This window comes from Penicillium hordei (genome assembly GCF_028827395.1).
Source record: "Penicillium hordei strain IBT 12815 chromosome Unknown utg000001l_segment0_segment0, whole genome shotgun sequence".
NCBI lineage: Eukaryota > Fungi > Ascomycota > Eurotiomycetes > Eurotiales > Aspergillaceae > Penicillium > Penicillium hordei.
The window spans coordinates 5,094,942-5,112,832 of record NW_026623142.1 but is presented as its reverse complement, the minus strand read 5'-3'; the positions used below and the strand labels follow the sequence as shown (position 1 = coordinate 5,112,832).

Genomic DNA, 17,891 nt, shown 5'->3' with positions numbered 1-17,891 from the left:
AATCAATATCTAGGTCAGCTGTATGCGGTGTTTATACAGCCATGGCAGGCTCCAATCCACGATCTACTAACGCGTAAGTTTGCAATGCGTCGTCTGCTTCTCCGGCTGTGATGAGTCATGTATGATAACAGTTGGACAGATGCGAAACATGTCGAAGACGCAAAGTAAAATGTTCCGGTGATAAGCCTTGTCGCGCTTGCGTCAGACACAATTGGGAATGCACTTTTGGCCATTCCGGTCGCAGACGGTTTTCTGAAGCGTATGTTCATGTGTATTATAGGCCCTGGGCATTCTTGCTGACTATAAACCAGCCAAGTGAAACATCTCTTGGAAAAAGTCCGAACCTATGAAGAGCAGCTCAGCTCTCAGTCTGTACGGGGTCCAGTCTCTTCATTTCCTTCTCCAGTAGTACCAGATGAGACCCCAGGCCGTCAATCTGCGCAACGAATTTCAACACCTGGCAATCAAGAGCCCCCAAATCAGAGGCAAGATGAGCTATTATATCCCGATAACGATCCTGCTATAAGTCCAGGTAACTTGACATTGCTTTATTCTTCCTAGTCTGCTTGCGAATATAACTGACTCTACGTGAAGCAACGGATCTGACCTCCGGCCCTGCATTCGAGTCTCAAGTCAGATCGCTCCTTGACAAGTCGCATTCCAGTAATCGCAATTTTCATGGATCAACTTCGAATTTTCAATATCGTGCTGATCGATTACCTCAGTGGACGTCGGTCAAAGAGCTCGTTGACAATGTTGCTGGAGTATCTTTCCCGTCCTTGGAGGAATCACAGCACTTGCTTGATCAATTCCTTTTTTATCTTGGTGTGAGCCAGCACTTCTTTGACCCACGATCTTTCTCAGATGATCTTATGTTGCTATTTCAAAGCCCTGAGACAAGGCAGGAGCAGATAAACTCTCCTTGGTTTACAGAATATCTTTTGGTTATGGCCATGGCAAAGCTCATGGATGTAAAAAATCCAACATTACAGACACCTGGCGCGGACTTGTTCGCTGAGGCCTTGAAGCGTCTTCCTCCGTTGCATCATATGGGCGGGGAAGGTGTTATAGCTGTCGAGATACTAACATTAATAACTACATATTTGCAGTGGTGTGACCGTAAACATGATGCATATCTCTATGTACGTTATGCAAGGCCCACAGTGTTCTCTTACAGTATCATTGACATGTGGTAGATTGGACTCGCACTGCGGCTTGCTATCGCCCTTGGGTGCAACTTACGCGAAGTGGACCAACGCTGTGTCCCTTCCCAGAGTGCCCACAGATTAAGACTCTGGTGGACAGTATACATGCTCGACAGGTAGGCCCATTTGGCAATTTTAAGGGTTTGGGACTTCGCTTACACTTTCAGGCGCCTCGCTTCAGGTCTGGGACTAGCTGCAGGGGCCGATGAACGACAGTTACGCACTGAACTCCCGCGGAACGCGATGGGGTTCCAGTCACCAATTGCTCTTGCAATCAATGTGCGTATCGCGCGCGTCACTGATGATATAATGTCAAGTGAGCTACCTAGGTGTACTCCATTGGGCTTTTAACTTTGTGCTAACTGTCCTACAACAGCTCTATATGGTAATAAGTCAATCACTCAACTGGAATTAGTCCAAAAAATCCAGCAAATTCTCCAAGAGCTGCATGACACGGGCCGATCTTTCCCTAAATCTTTGACGCTGGACTTCAATCGGCCCTTACAGTTAGTAACTCGCACAGGTGCATCATTGTACCTAATGCTTTTCCAGGTGAGATAGTCCCAAACAGAACAGATTATTAGTTTTGTTCCTGATCTTTTATCAGGCTATCATCCTATGTACACGGCCAATATTACTTCAAAGGGCTCGTTTCCGAGTTCAGAGCCAACAACAGCCACAGTCACCTGATCCAGCACCGAGTATGCTGCTGCGTCTCTGTGATACATGCGATGAGGCAGCCACCAGAAGTCTCGCAATACTTGAATCACTTCGTCGCCAGCAAACTATCCGTGAGTCATTCTAGCGCTCTAGCCAACGGACCTTGCCCCCATATTATGTTTTCCATATTTATCAAAATCAAGAGCTAACACATTACTATAAGCCCGGTATGGCTTTTTTGATCTGGATGCAACATTCTCCGCTGCATTTGTTCTGGTCATGGTAGGCTTCTTGGACAAATCACAAACCCAACCACCATTAGCACTCGATCAAGCTTCCAAAGTACTCCAGTTTCTATCACAGTCCGGCAATCTAGCTGCCGAGCGACGACTGCAAGATATTGCACAATCTTATTCGCACGTTTGGCCGAATCATGTTTTCAATGCAAATGCCTCGCACAGCGATGCAGCCTCCCGAGACAAGACCCAGATATTTGCAGCAAGTCCAGGCTCAAGACAAGATACGCTGTTGACTTCTTCAGACCCCCCATCATATATGGCTGTGGCTTCAAGTAGTCGGAGTGATCATCAAGATGAGATCAGATTACTTGAGCCATGGTCTAATATGGATGTTCCAGACGCAATGTTTGATATGCAGGGAGATTGGAATCTAGATCTTTCTGGGGACGCAGAAGGGATTTATTCCAGTTTCCACAATCCGACATTGCCACTGACCGGGGTTGACTACATCGACTGGTTGGAGATCGAGAAAGTATTTAATGGTCCATAAGCGGATAGAAAAGAAACGTCTCTTGTGATACCCAAACATATTGTGGAGTTAATAAAATAAGATCGCACACATTAAAGACCTTAAGACCACCTTCTATCACAGTCTAAAAACTCCCATGCGAATAATTTTATCGGGCTTGAGTGGTTCGCTTGTGTACTATAGCACGCTTTTTTACCCATGATCACCATTATAGCTGTTATAGACCATATTTCAAAGCCACACCCACCTTTACAACCAATCCGATTTGTTTCATTTTTTGATATCTCGTTCAAAGAAAAGAAAGCTCTTTGTGTTACTACACAATATTGAATCTGATTCTCCTTTAAGGATTTGAGGTCAGTCGTCGCCACATATTTGCACCTATGCATCTCCAGGGCTGTATAGAAATAGCCATCTTTCTCCTCTGATGAGGCCCAAATTCCTATGCTTCTGTTGCTGAAAAGAAAGAAAAAAAATTCCTTGCTTATAAACCATTGCTCCAGGTGATCTTCACTCCAAAGTTCCAGGCGGTATTTGTCCCCCGTGGACTTGACTTAGGGATATTGTCTTAAATCACGTGATGATACCAACATCTCACCGTTCCTATTCCTCGTCGGCAACATGGACAGCAGTTGGAGTCCGACCGTTTCTCATTTCGTCGCGTCAGGCATTTTGAGCCGAGCTTCGACTGTCAGTTTGGTGCCCTTTCGACTCCAAACCTCTCACTGTGCCAAAATCCCACCGCCAAATCCTCTTATAGCTTCCCCGCAATCGCGTCCCTCGCGCCGAACGATGCCCACACTCGCTGTATTCCCACGTGGGTGAAGACAGCAGTTTACACGAGGCTCCATCAGGCCGGCACATCGAGAAAAAGAAAGGACGCATAACATAATCACGGTATTGGAGTTGGACTCCAGAGGCTACCGCAAGCATGGAGGCCGATTGGGATGAGCTGTCGCGTATCCCAATGCCGCCGCCGAGTCCGCATGCTATGCCAACTGTGGCAACGGCGACGGCATTTGACGATATGATGGAGCTTTTATGGACAGGCAATGAATACGTGAGTGCTGGTGTTTGCTGGGCGATTTCCGAGGCGGGACGCTGACGAGTATGTTCGATTCGCCAGGGCAGGGTCTCTTCCTTTTACGGGCCGGAGCTGCAACGGTATACCTCTGTTCGAGCCCATCCAGTCTCTGAGGGCTCAGTACGGCAAATAATCTTCCACGAAAGAGGTGTGATTTCGCTATCATCAAAGAGTGTGCACATGATTACCCGACGAGGCTTGACACAGTGGCACCTTACTCACGATGAAATGGTCGACCTTCGTTGCATGAGCTTCACCGCTCAGACCAATCGAATCCTTGTCGCGGGTTCTCAGCGCGTAATGTTCACGGTAGATATTGACAAGGGCACAATCGTCGAGAAGCTGCCCACCGAGCACGGGTACACGATGATGAAAAAGAGTCGATATCTCTGTGCTGCAACAGATACCGGATCAGTCAATGCCCTCAGTCTCTCGGACTTTAGTGTTGTCAAGTCATGGAAAGCTCATGGAACAGGTGTAAATGACATGGATGCGCGAAATGACCTGCTAGTTACCTGTGGCTTCTCAGTCCGCCACCTCGGATCCCCAATCGTGGACCCCCTAGCCAATGTTTATGACTTGAAAACCTTGACACCGTTACCTCCGATTCCGTTCCATGCTGGAGCAGCATACGTGCGCATGCACCCCAAACTTCACACTACCAGCTTCGTGGCTTCACAAACAGGTCAACTCCAAGTGATCGATCTCATGAATCCAAATTCGGTCAACTTGAGACAAGCCAATGTGTCACTTGTGCTCGGTATTGACCTATCACCATCAGGAGAAGCATTGGCCATTAACGATGCCGAATGCTCCATTCACCTATGGGGCTCGCCGACTAAGGTTCATTTTAATGAATTGAGCAAGGAGACAGAATTCGCCGATGTTTCTGCGCGGCCTCCTCAGGTAGATTGGTCTTCCGAATGTCCATTGAGCATGGTTGGGATGCCTTATTACCACGAACGTCTCTTCTCCGCATGGCCCAGCCATTTGCTTTTTGAAGTCGGCAGTCCGCCGGCTCCGTTGGATCAGTCTATGTTGCCATATTTACGCCCTGCAGAGATGGGACACCATGCCCCAAACCCGAGAAAGACGCGTCGATACCAAATGGAAAACACCCGCGCACTGACTACGGCAGAGCCGGCTCTTATTGCACCAAAGTTCCTGAGTGAAAAGGCTCGAGACTACAGCAAGTCAGACGGTTTGGTTGGCGATGCCGCAGAGGCATTGGCAGGGGCGAAGATCAACGGAGAAAGCGATGACGATCCATTACTCAAGTACAGCAATGTAGAGATCAAATACAGCCGATTCGGTGTTGATGACTTTGATTTCAGGTACGTCTTCTCTTCCAATTCATTTGCTTCTCTTCGCTCACGTTCTCTACAGATTCTACAACAAGACCTCATTCTCTGGACTTGAGACTCATATATCCAACTCTTTTACCAATTCTCTTCTTCAACTTTTCAAATTCATCCCACTTTTCCGAAATCTCGCCCTGAATCATGCAGCTGGATCGTGCATATTCGAACACTGTCTTTTGTGTGAACTGGGTTATTTGTTCGACATGCTTGAAAAGGCAAGCGGGCAAAATTGTCAGGCCACCAACCTTCTCAAGACATTCAGCAGCTTCCGAGAAGCCTCAAATCTAGGTCTTTTGGAAGAGAATCTGACCAACAAATCTCTCTCAACTGCGATCCAAGCAGTCAACCGTTTCTTCCTGACTCAAATAGCTCAAGACTTCCGGATGATTCAACCTAGTTCTGAAGAGCTCGATCAGCGCTTAGCCACTATTGCGTCTGAGTCTATCCGGTGCATGTTCTGCCAGAACGAAATTGTGCGCCCTGGAAATTCACTCGCGAATGAACTGATTTACCCGAACATCGACATTAAGCACGCGCGACGCAATCCGCTATTCCGCTTCTCCAATATTTTACGCGCAAGTATCGAGCGAGAGACACAAAACCGAGGATGGTGCAATTACTGTCGTCGCTACCAGCAAGTAACTATTCGCAAGACCATTCATCGCATGCCTTTGATTCTCGTGCTCAATGCCGCCCTGACAAACCCTTTGTGCCGCCGGCTTTGGGCAATTCCAGGATGGTTGCCCGACGCCGTTGGAATTCTCGTTGATGCTAACGGGCAGGTGATGTGCTTTGAGGGTGATGAGCTTCGCCTCCGAATCCAAAATCAAACACCTGGACTTGCGGTATATGATCTGGTTGGCTTGGTTGCGGAGATTGACATCCCAGAACATCAAAAGCCGCATTTGGTGTCTTTCGTCAATGTCTCTATTTCAGGTCCTGAGTCCGAAGAACAAGGCAAATGGCACCTGTTCAATGACTTTTTGGTCACTGAGGTCGACAGAGATGAAGCACTCCGGTTTACGCAGCCTTGGAAGCAACCTTGCGTGTTAGCTTACCAAGTAAGAGATCCACGTCATGTGGTCGATGACTCTTGGAAGAACCTCCTCGATAAAACCCTGCTATTCCGCGAGTGGTCTTTGAAGTAAGTTTGTGAACATGATTAAGATTGATTTTTGGATAGAAATACTAACAGCCGTCTTCTTGTAGTGGCGGCCGTCAGGTTGAGTCTTGTCAAACTCTCACCGAAGAGGAAATGCCACAGCCCGGGACACCTGTCGCATTGGATACTGAGTTTGTCGATCTAGAAAAAGCCGAGATTGACGTCAAGGCAGACGGATCACAGGAAATGGTACGCCCCAACAAGAGCGGGCTGGCCCGTGTTTCCGTCTTGCGCGGTGTGGGTGTTCAAGAAGGAGTTCCATTTATTGATGACTACATCACCATCCGTGAGCCAATTGTGGACTATGTGACTCAGTACTCTGGCATCAAACCCGGTGACCTGGATCCGCGGACCAGTGAACACAATCTTGTCCCACTCAAGGTTGCCTACAAGAAGCTCTGGCTACTTCTAAATCTCGGCTGTGTATTTGTTGGTCACGGTCTAGCCTCTGATTTCCGCAAAATCAACATCCAAGTGCCCAAGGCACAAACCGTGGATACACAGTATCTCTTCTTCCACCCCGGGAAGAACCGGCGTCTCAGCCTCAGGTACCTGGCCTGGGCTGTGTTCAAGGAGCATATCCAAGAGGAACCAGCACCGGACACTGTGCAAGGACACGATTCGATCGAGGATGCTCGCATGGCTTTACGTCTCTGGAAAAAGTTCCAGGAATACGAGGATGCAGGCATTGTCACGCAAATGCTTGAAGAGATCTTCCGCGAAGGCTCGAAGCTAGGGTTCCGCCCACCTCCTAAAAGCGGAGGCACCGTAACCGTTCTCTCCCGACCTGGCACCGCTGTCACCATACAGAATGACAGCGGTCGCAACACTCCTAGCACCCCGGACACACGATCCGTGGTGCCAGTCCCCCCAACATCGGCCGCTCCCATCGCTGGATCCCCCAGTGCCCCTGCCACCCCTCGCCAGGCTTTCCGACGATCGATTGCCTTGACACCGAGTAATGGGAGCTTTTCTGGACCTGGTACCGGTGACTTTTTTGGAGGTAGTCCCCTTCGATAGATGAATATGCTTACATTTTTTCCACATGGCTCTTTCGACATCATGCGTGTCGGAAAAGCATATTACGTATATTCTCAGACCGTTAGAAGTGATAAACTCAACTTGTGAGTAGAATAATGCAGATTCCAGTCTAGATAATATACTTCTTGGGTTGGATGGGGTTATTAGAGTCTCCATCATATCAACCCGTCAATGCATCATTTTGGTTTTGATCCAGTCATGATATGCTCCACCAGTCTGAAACTTCCTGCAATGCCCGTTCAAATGGTCGTCCTCGAAGATCATTTCAATGCCCCATTTGGCGCTAGGGATAAAATAAATAGACTCTGTCAGTGTCGTTATAACTCCACCGCCGGCTACTGCTGTCGGGAAAACTCCTCGGGTCATTAAATCCCCATTGATACTCGTAAAATATTTTATCATGTTAATATTGCGAATCAATGTTTCAACACGTAACAGACCATTCATGGAGTGGCGATTGTAACACACGCAGAATGTTTCATCCTGCACTATCGGATACTCAACATGCATCCAGCCGTTAGTGACATACTTGCATATCGAAGTCAGATTCATCGAACAAAATGCCCTTTTGTCATGTGTTCAGGAGGCGTTGCTGGAAAGGCGTCATCCTCTGCGGTAAGATCTTGTGGCTAGATAGCCAACTTTGTACTTGTACCGAGAGTGTATTCCGTTTCTGACCATTAGGGGTTCTTCTGCTTGGCCTGGGGATCGATTTCTTGGTCAAGTTTTGCAAGTTACGGCTTTCCAAGATCTTTCCAACCTTGTCAATCCACATGTCTAACTCCTCTCTCTGTTTTAAAGGAGAGGTAATCTTGTAAGGATTGAATGTTCGGGTTTCCGGAAGGCGACAGACAGCTTGATCGGCGACAGGTTATCTGGGTCGGGTTAACCAAAGCTGACAATTTAACTCGCTCAGGTATTATACACGTTCATTCGGATAATGTGCATTACATCGATCTTCTTTTGGGCTTCGTTCGCCAGGCGTGGTGCTTCATCAGGCCTTTCTGGTTCCCTACCATTTTTGGAAGTCTGGGCATTACATACTGTGCTGGGCCTCTCTGTCTGCACTGGAAGTCAGGAAGCTAGGAGGGGATTTTGATATGTATAAGAGGCTGCAGGGTTGAGGGTGGGTTTTACTCGTAGATCATAGATCCAGAGATAAACTAGACTAGACAATAGGCTTAAAGCGTTTGACATCAATTCTGCATGTTATATGTTAAAGCTATGTTGTGTGTTCAGGTTAGAAATAGCTTCGCAGAACCAATTGAAGACATGACAGATGTACAAATGTCATCAGAAAGGGCGGTGAGGAAGGCGGTCAGGTTCAATTGCTCCGTAGATTACGGTCCCTTCTCCGTCACTTAACCCCTCGTTCATTTACCCCACCTCCTCACGCCGTAATGTCGCGACACCGTATTAAGGATGTCGATTACGATGACGACGATTTTTATGACGACGACGACGTAACCGCTGACCCCGAGGAACAGGAGTTTTTGCAACAGTGTACCACCGCTGTTTTGCAACAGCTCAATGCCGGGCAACCATCAGTGACCGCCACGAAAGAAGAAGTCCAAGACGCATTATGGCATTACTACAATGATATCGAGAAGTCGGTCAACTATTTGAGGGGTACGTTCAGTTTCTGCAGATACTTCGCATCACATGCATGATATTAGCTATGCGGGTTTCCGCGTTCAAATGTTTGTTGTGGAATTCAGCTAATCAAAGTTCTGCGTCCAGGAAAGAGAGAGAAGGAGGCTACGAAGCTGCAGAAATCGAAGATTCAACCAGGTAAGCAGTGTTCATGGGATAATTGTTATCCTAAAGTGTCGTCGCTGGGCTCCGGGTCTGGGGCACAAGATATTCTACGCGCCCCGGTCATCAGTGCTGTTCCTTGCAAATGAAAATGTGTGTATGTGGTGCAAATACATCCCGTGTGATATCTAGAGACTCGAAACTGATGCCATAGAAGTTTGAACATTGTTCTAACAGGTCTTCCAGTGCCGGCATACCCTGCTCCTCCTACTACAGCACACTTCTCGGCTGCCGATTTCTTTCGCGATTGTCCCTGGCTCAACATTCCCTCTCATCGGAAATCGGAAATCCTGATTGAGCCGCTTTATCCACGTTTGGGGCTCTTGGGGGGTGCACCGGAGAATGGTGGAAAACTTTCTAAATTGGCCGCCCTAGCTGCAGCCCGGAAGAAGAAAGACGGCGAGAAGGCACCATCACAGCCGGAGACCTCGACTCCATCAACTCCCAAATTCGAACAACCAAAGACATCCTCGCTTGATCATCCGGGTACAGCGCGCTCCCTTCGTGACAGACTTGCAGCTAGCGGGAGGTCCACACCAAAAGCTTCAGAGGGTCCTGCGTCTCTCCGTCGTTTGGCAACCCCAAGCTCATCTTCACATCCGACACCGAAGCGTCCCGAATCCGAATCCGACACCGAAAAGCCATCGGCATCTGATGTTTCTGAATCAATGCAAAGGATGGTGCTTGAACCAAAAGAACCAGAACCTCAGCAACCAGTGCCTACCATTCGAGCCTTGCCCTCGACATTTGCCAGCACCATCGTTGGCGCAGCAACGGGCCCGACAGCAGCTGAGCCCAGCCACTTACACTCCAACAGCTCAGACCTGTTGAGGATCTATGGACAGGATCATGCTGAACCTTTTGACTTTGCAGCGCCCAGCCCCGACGATGTCGTTCTCAATGCACAGAACACAGCGAAAGGTTTGGCGACCCGCAGGAAGGTTTAAAGGCAATTGCCTAATAATATGTAGGTATGAAGTCGAAATCAGCCGCATCGAAATCGGCAGCGATAAAGAAAGGCCAGTCTGATATAGCAGGTGGCATGAAGGATCTCTCAGTGGGAGACAAAGTGACTGTCCAGAGCAAGAATCTTGATGTTTTATCAGAGTACAAGAAGTCCACCCGCAAGCGGTCTGCAAACTTTGTGGTTATTGGTAAGTCAATTTCCACCGACAAGAAGGTGAGGACCTGAACTGACACATCCAAAATAGGTCACGTCGACGCTGGAAAGAGCACTCTCATGGGACGGTTATTAGCAGATCAAGGTGCAATCGACCAACGGACTCTAGATAGGTATCGGCGAGAGGCCGAGAAGATCGGCAAGGGCTCATTTGCGCTAGCCTGGGTGCTGGACCAAGGGTCGGAGGAGAGAGCACGAGGCGTGACGATAGACATTGCCACCAACCAGTTTGAGACCGACAAGACAGCCTTCACCATTGTTGATGCACCAGGCCACCGTGACTTCGTCCCGAACATGATCGCTGGTGCCAGTCAGGCAGACTTTGCTGTTCTAGTCATCGATTCTAGTGTGGGCAAGTTCGAGTCGGGGTTGAAGGGTCAGACTAAGGAGCACGCTCTACTGGTGCGCAGCATGGGCGTTCAAAAGATCGTGGTGGCTGTGAACAAGATGGATACCGTGCAATGGAATCACGAACGATTCGAGGAGATTGAACAGCAGATCTCTGCGTTCTTGACAACTGCAGGCTTCCAGGACAGCAACATCTCCTTTGTGCCATGCTCAGGAGTTCTGGGAGACAACATTTCTCAACGGACTGACGACCCTCGTGCATCCTGGTACACAGGTCGCACGTTGATTGAAGAACTGGAAACGTCGGAGCCATACACTCACGCCCTCGAAAAGCCTTTACGTATGACCATTGGTGATGTCTTCCGCGGTGGCGTGCAGAATCCGCTTTCCATCTCTGGCCGTATCGACGCAGGCAGCTTGCAGATGGGCGACCAGATCCTGATCATGCCCAGTGGTGAAACAGCAACTGTGCGCAGTTTGGAGGTGGACAGCGAACCAAGCGACTGGGCCGTGGCGGGACAAAACGTCGTCTTAAATATCGCAAATATCGACCCTATTCACCTCCGTTCCGGTGATGTTGTTTGCCGTCCTTCCTCTCCTATTCCTACCATCACGTCTTTCACCGCCAAGGTTCTGGCCTTCGAACACCTTATGCCCATGCAAGTGGATGTGCACCGTGGCCGTCTACATGTACCTGGTCGCATCAGTAAATTGGTTGCCTCTCTAGACAAAGCATCAGGAGCGGCTATCAAGAAACGCCCTAAAATCGTCGGTCCGGGTGTCGTGGCGCGTATTGTGGTTGAAATGGATCAGGCTGTTCCCCTGGAAGCACCGACCAGGATTGTCCTGCGCGCGGGAGGCTCAACGGTGGCTGCTGGTTTATTAGAATGAGCTTTCTTGATCAAAATCAATCTCATTCGATATGCCACAATGCGCCGTCCTTGGTAGCACATTATTGTTTATTAGAACTTTCGGTGAGACAAGCACGAATATATATATCATAGAATAAGTAGTATTCGATCCAGGACTGCCCCGTTGATAGGCATGTTCCTTGGATTTGATTTCGGACGTACATTCAGATATTATTTGGGAAATAATTCCAGGCTCAATTATTGAATGAATTATTGAAGTATATCGCATGAGTAGTGCCATTAAAGTTAGACTCATAAGCTGCTGTACTAAATTCCCAGGGCATGGTGGGTGCTCTGTGCCACGCCCCCTACTCGGGAGATCCCCGGCCAACATCTAGGCCCGCAGTACGGAGTATACCTCGACAGCACTTTCTCTCGATCGAGTTACCACTTGTCATAATCAATGAATCGACATCAGATTAGACTGTTACAATGTAGCATAGAACAATTTAGCAACACGTGGTCTGTAGCAAGGACATGAGTCAACCGGGTAAACTTCAGCACCTGAGATTGAATTTCCCGAAGGGGCAAACATTTGGTCCCTTCTAGCAAGTTCGATCATTTGGCAGCTGTTGATTGGTGGAAGTCCGGAGTAGTTAGTGGATAAACCCCTGCCACTAGACTACTTTGGGAGGCATGGTGCCTGTTGAAGAAGGCGGTGTGTATACAAGGCGGATTCTGAGTCAGCCACTGCCGAATGAACTCCAGCCAATCAGCGAGCGAGAAGTGACCTGAACTGGGAAAAGGCCAGCATGGCCGCTGGGCCATATCCGCGTACAAGAAGTCCTCTTTCTTCGATTCTTCTCCTAACCATTCTCCCATTCACTCACTTCGCCCTGGGTCCCTTCCCACATATCATCAACTAACATAAGGGTTCATAGAGTCAAACACGCCTTGTGTTTACTCGTCTGCGCAGCTGTTTAGAGCGGCACGCGCAAAGTTTCTGTAACGACAGCTTTTTTTTGTCTTCGTGTTGAAAAAGGACTTCGATCCACCTATCTATACATACATCCTTCACAATGGCTCGCCTATCCGCACGCGATGGCGCATCCAAGCCCTTCGCCTGGACCACCATCTTCTACCTCCTCTTCGTTCTCGTCGCGCCTCTGGCGTTCTTTGGAAACACCGCCAACGCTCAGGAGGAGAACTCCCCTGAGAGCTACGGCAATGTTATCGGTATTGATTTGGGAACCACTTACTCGTAAGTTGTCACAGTTTGGAAAACTATTGGTGTTGAATGAAACAGGTTGCTAACTTTTACTACAGTTGTGTTGGTGTGATGCAGAACGGCAAGGTCGAGATTCTTGTCAACGACCAAGGAAACCGTATTACCCCGTCTTACGTTGCTTTCACCGATGAGGAGCGCCTCGTTGGTGATGCCGCCAAGAACCAATATGCCGCCAACCCCGAGCGCACTGTCTTCGACATCAAGTAAGCTTCCACTACACCAATCACGACATGAATTAAACACTAACGCATCACAGGCGTATGATTGGTCGCAAGTTTGATGACAAGGACATCCAGAAGGACGTCAAGAACTACCCCTTCAAGGTCGTCAAGAAGGATGGCAAGCCCCAGGTCAAGGTCGACGTCAACCAGTCCCCCAAGACCTTCACCCCTGAGGAGGTTTCCGCCATGATCCTCGGTAAGATGAAGGAGATCGCCGAGAGCTTCTTGGGCAAGACTGTCACCCACGCCGTTGTTACCGTTCCCGCCTACTTCAGCGACGCCCAGCGTCAGGCTACCAAGGATGCCGGTACTATCGCCGGTCTCAACGTCCTCCGTGTTGTCAACGAGCCCACTGCCGCCGCTATCGCCTACGGTCTTGATAAGACCGGTGACGAGCGCCAGGTCATTGTTTACGATCTTGGTGGTGGTACCTTCGATGTGTCTCTTCTGTCCATTGACAACGGCGTTTTCGAGGTCCTGGCTACCGCTGGTGACACCCACCTTGGTGGTGAGGATTTCGACCACCGTGTCATGGAGTACTTCGTGAAGCAGTACAACAAGAAGAACAACACCGACCTCAAGAAGGATCTTAAGGCTATGGGTAAGCTGAAGCGCGAGGTTGAGAAGGCCAAGCGTACTCTGTCTTCCCAGATGTCCACTCGCATTGAAATCGAGGCCTTCCACAACGGCGAGGACTTCTCTGAGACCCTTACCCGCGCTAAGTTCGAGGAGCTTAACGTTGATCTGTTCAAGAAGACCCTCAAGCCTGTTGAGCAGGTTCTGAAGGATGCCAAGGTCAAGAAGTCCGAGGTTGATGACATCGTTCTTGTTGGTGGTTCTACCCGTATCCCCAAGGTCCAGGCTCTTCTCGAGGAGTTCTTTGCTGGCAAGAAGGCCAGCAAGGGTATCAACCCCGATGAGGCTGTTGCCTTCGGTGCCGCCGTTCAGGGTGGTATTCTGTCCGGTGATGACTCCATGGCCGAAGTTGTTCTCATGGATGTCAACCCCCTCACTCTCGGTATCGAGACCACTGGCGGTGTCATGACCAAGCTCATTCCCCGCAACACTGTCATCCCTACCCGCAAGTCGCAGATTTTCTCGACTGCCGCTGACAACCAGCCCACCGTCTTGATCCAGGTGTTCGAGGGTGAGCGCTCGATGACCAAGGACAACAACATGCTCGGCAAGTTCGAGCTGACCAACATCCCTCCCGCGCCCCGCGGTGTTCCCCAGATTGAGGTCGCCTTCGACCTCGATGCCAATGGAATCCTCAAGGTCAGCGCCTCCGACAAGGGCACTGGCAAGGCTGAGTCCATCACCATCACCAACGACAAGGGTCGTCTCTCCCAGGAGGAGATCGACCGCATGGTTCAGGAGGCTGAGCAATACGCCGAGGAGGATAAGGCCATCAAGGGCAAGATCGAGGCCCGTAACAGCCTTGAGAACTACGCCTTCAGCCTGAAGAACCAGGTCAACGACGAGAACGGTCTGGGTGGCCAGATCGATGAGGATGACAAGCAGTCTATCCTCGACGCTGTCAAGGAGGTCAACGACTGGCTCGAGGACAACGCCGCCACCGCTACCATGGAGGACTTTGAGGAGCAGAAGGAGCAGCTTTCCGGTGTGGCTTACCCCATCACCAGCAAGCTGTACGGCTCTGCTTCTCCTGATGAGGATGACGAGCCCCTTGACCACGACGAACTGTAAAATTATCTTTGAGGCATTATTCATGGAGTTCCACTTTTTTTTCTTTTGCTTGAGTCCCCTTTTGTGTTCGAATCTACACGGGGCATTGTTGGTGTCCCATCCAACTTTTTGGCCTGGTTGTTGAACGCCGGCTCAGAATACAATACAATGATACCTTGCATTCTTTTATTAAAGATAGTACCGCAGTAAACAAGCCAATAGAAATATTTTCGATCGAACTAAATAACGTTATGCTGGTGTTCCTTACTACTTACGTACGCAATACATATGGCCAAGGCATGGGATTCCCACGCAAAAGGTACATGGTGTCCCCGGGGGCCTCCTTCGCTTCACTTCTGTAAGGATCATGTGAACGTTTTTCTTGTCATCTAAATGTTCTTATAATACTAAATACGACATCTATTTCGCTTGCTGAGCCACAAACGCCTGAATAGTCTCCGCAACAACCTGATGATCATCCTCCTGCTTTAACCCACTAACAACAACAACACCAATAATCCCATCAACACCACGCACGCGAATCGGGTAGGCACCACCGTGGATAGCATACTCATCCGCAACAGAACCGCCAGTGGCACTCGGGACAGCATACTTGCGCACAAAAGCAGCCTCAACATCGTCCGCCTCGGCACCGGCCACAAGCCCACTAACGGTCTTCTGCCTCATAGCCCAGCTCGAGATACCAAACCGGAGCACGGTGTTGCGCTTCCGTCGCACCCAGTTCTCGTTGTCTGGGATCGTGCCGCTCTCTGTAGCAGACTGGAACACCACGTGGAGCGGGGCACCGCCGCTGAGCGCAATGGAGACCAGGGCTGGCTTGCGTTGTCCGTCCGGGAGGCGGAGGATCCGGTCTCTCAGTGCATTTCCGAGTTGCCAGGCGGTGTCTGCTGTGAACTTAGGGAAGATTTGTTCCGCGCTTGTTTCTTGCGCGATTAGGACTCGAGGCTGTTTCCTGGTTAGCTTTCGGGGTTTGGGGTTTGAGGTTTGGGATGGTGGGAGTATGGGGGACTTACGTCTGTGCTGGGTGCGGAAAGAGCCATGATTGATGTGGTTCGATGTTTACTTTTGTAGTTAGGTATGTAAAGTCAATGGTGAAGAAAAGTTGAGGGCAACTTTTCGGGGGAGATCAAATATTTGTATGCGTGGGGTTAAATGGGGTTGGACCTTCCTTTGGGCCCATCGGTGACGTCGCCGAGATCTGGAGATTTGCCAATGTTGCTTCATATTGCGTTACATTATCGTAGTTGATTTATGCCTCTGTCCTTGATTTATTTCGACCAAGAACCAAGATGGTACTAGGCATGTTAAATGTAAGAATCCTATGATGTATTTTTTGGGTGCTCTGGATGTTCTTTTTGGTCTTTTTGGAAGTCTTAGGTGCACACAAAGGCAAAAAGCCATCATCTATAGATTCGATCCAACTTGAATATATCAACATCAATATTCAAATCAAATTAGACCATGCAATTGTTCTGATCCCGTATAGATCGGCGAACTTACCGAAACTACCCCCCCTTAGCGGACTCCGATGTCTCCGCATTCCGATGTACATCCCGAACTCATTCTTTTTGAACACAATTTCAATAGGCCAAGCATAAAAGAGCCTGCGACAACTGTATCTTCCGCAAAGTGGAATATAGCGGCTCTTAGCCATGCGATACCTACCGCGGTGCAGTAAAGCAGGTGCGCTGTACGTACCTGAGCGCGTATAAGAGGGAAGAGGGACCCGAAATCTCGGCGAGTAGCAAACCGAGAAGCCGACCCCGAAATTCAATCTACAGGAAATCCAAAAATTGATCAAGAAAATACATCCACACAAAACGCTAGCGTTGAGCGTGTTTCCTTCATTCCAGCCTACAGCCCCTAGTACATTCCAAAGACAGCCCTTGCCTCTAGCGATATTCATATAATGCCTGGCCTATAGTTAACGTAGAAGCTCTTTTAGGAAGGCTCGATGATATATGTCTTGGTCTGTACCATGGCGGTGTTCAACGCCGTCGTTTCTCGGGCGTAATCCCGTTCAACCGCGGTCTCAATGTCTTTAATGAAGTCAATTGGATCTTCATACCACTCCTGTGGACATTGAAAGGTCGTCACCGGAACGAGGCCGGCATGATGATATCCGCTTCTTCCAGAGGATAGGGGGTGATTCTCGGAGGGACCAAGTCCGCGCAGTTGCCTCCTGGTGGGATCCTGCTGAGTTAGCACCCGAGTCCAAAGAAGGCGCGTCCGAGATGATCGCCTTTGAGCTCCTGCCGGATGGTCGCGAGATGAGCACTGTCTGCTGGACGGGCGCTATCTGGTCGCGCCCAGTGCTGCGTTGCGAGTTGCCAGAGTGCTTCCGAGTCCAATGGTTTGTCTGGACCCGACGATCGTGACGGTGGCACACCGGCCATCCATGTCGGTGTCGCTGTTGATTAACTCTTGAATCCACCGAGGGATGCCCCTATCAGCGTCAGAGACCCCCTTCTAGAACCACCAGAAATCTAACAGACCGAAATCTATCCTACCTCTCGGGACCAGACTCCTATAGATCTTTCTTTGGCTTTCCTGGGGATGTCTGAGGCTTACAAGAGGGTCTTTCTCCGTCAGTATTTTAAATGAAAGACAGTAAAATCTGATCGAGTTCAGTTGATAGTCGCAAGGGTGGATGATCATCTAACTACGAGCGAAGAACCAAGCAGGGCCAATGCCCACGCTCTAGGAGAGCGGTGATCTCACCGACGCGGGAAAGCGAAGGACTATTGTTTCTCTGGTCAACATTCAGTAGTGAGAATCGGTTCCTTGAGAAGTGAGAATTGAATGATTGAGAAGTGAAGACTGGATGAAACAAACCCTCCAGACAGCCCACAGCCAACCTTTGCGCAGCTGATGTGAATATCAACGAGACAGACCCGGATAAATAGAGTATGCTAGACCTAAGTACCGTTCGATATTGGTAGTCAGACCAGGAAAAAGAACCTCGTATGACACTGCATGGAGATACGTCAATTCTCTGAATCAATTCTCCTGGGCAGGGGGCCTGCGCACTGCAGATCTCCTTACTTATGGCACCACATCGAAAAGAACGAAACTTGTGTGTTCTATTGAGTATCGGAGTATCTAACCTAGGGGAAGTTTTCATTTCTTTTTGTTTCTTTTTGTATTCTTTAAATCGCTATCCTCAAGCAAACCGGGGTATGTACAATCGCCATAATTTC

The 17,891-nt window shown here is 49.3% G+C and overlaps 6 protein-coding genes across 6 annotated transcripts; 4 read left to right on the top strand and 2 right to left on the bottom strand.

The window, feature by feature from the left end:
• Nucleotides 1-41: 41 nt before the first annotated feature.
• Nucleotides 42-2,654, top strand: N7537_001934 (uncharacterized protein; the record flags this gene model as incomplete). The annotated part of the gene is made up of 9 exons (XM_056892992.1): nt 42-73; nt 140-259; nt 312-532; nt 595-1,142; nt 1,197-1,321; nt 1,373-1,521; nt 1,582-1,757; nt 1,813-1,996; nt 2,089-2,654. The coding sequence occupies 9 exons, from the start codon at nt 42-44 to the stop codon at nt 2,652-2,654; spliced, it is 2,121 nt and encodes a 706-aa protein (XP_056757987.1).
• Nucleotides 2,655-3,564: 910 nt separating this feature from the next.
• pan2n2 (poly(A)-specific ribonuclease) lies at nt 3,565-7,260 on the top strand (the record flags this gene model as incomplete). The annotated part of the gene is made up of 4 exons (XM_056892991.1): nt 3,565-3,693; nt 3,760-5,051; nt 5,104-6,222; nt 6,288-7,260. The coding sequence occupies 4 exons, from the start codon at nt 3,565-3,567 to the stop codon at nt 7,258-7,260; spliced, it is 3,513 nt and encodes a 1,170-aa protein (XP_056757986.1).
• Nucleotides 7,261-8,681: 1,421 nt separating this feature from the next.
• Nucleotides 8,682-11,515, top strand: N7537_001932 (putative translation elongation factor EF-1 subunit; the record flags this gene model as incomplete). Its single annotated transcript, XM_056892990.1, has 5 exons — nt 8,682-8,910; nt 9,022-9,072; nt 9,283-10,017; nt 10,068-10,250; nt 10,308-11,515. The coding sequence occupies 5 exons, from the start codon at nt 8,682-8,684 to the stop codon at nt 11,513-11,515; spliced, it is 2,406 nt and encodes an 801-aa protein (XP_056757985.1).
• A 1,039-nt stretch (nt 11,516-12,554) lies between these two features.
• Nucleotides 12,555-14,691, top strand: bipA (Hsp70 family ATPase KAR2; the record flags this gene model as incomplete). The annotated part of the gene is made up of 3 exons (XM_056892989.1): nt 12,555-12,736; nt 12,802-12,966; nt 13,020-14,691. 3 exons carry the CDS (start codon nt 12,555-12,557, stop codon nt 14,689-14,691), a joined length of 2,019 nt encoding a protein of 672 aa, XP_056757984.1.
• A 399-nt stretch (nt 14,692-15,090) lies between these two features.
• N7537_001930 (DUF967 domain protein) lies at nt 15,091-15,731 on the bottom strand (the record flags this gene model as incomplete). Its single annotated transcript, XM_056892988.1, has 2 exons — nt 15,091-15,636; nt 15,705-15,731. 2 exons carry the CDS (start codon nt 15,729-15,731, stop codon nt 15,091-15,093), a joined length of 573 nt encoding a protein of 190 aa, XP_056757983.1.
• Nucleotides 15,732-16,632: 901 nt separating this feature from the next.
• N7537_001929 (uncharacterized protein) lies at nt 16,633-17,087 on the bottom strand (the record flags this gene model as incomplete). Its single annotated transcript, XM_056892987.1, has 2 exons — nt 16,633-16,873; nt 16,900-17,087. 2 exons carry the CDS (start codon nt 17,085-17,087, stop codon nt 16,633-16,635), a joined length of 429 nt encoding a protein of 142 aa, XP_056757982.1.
• Between the last annotated feature and the right edge of the window lie 804 nt (nt 17,088-17,891).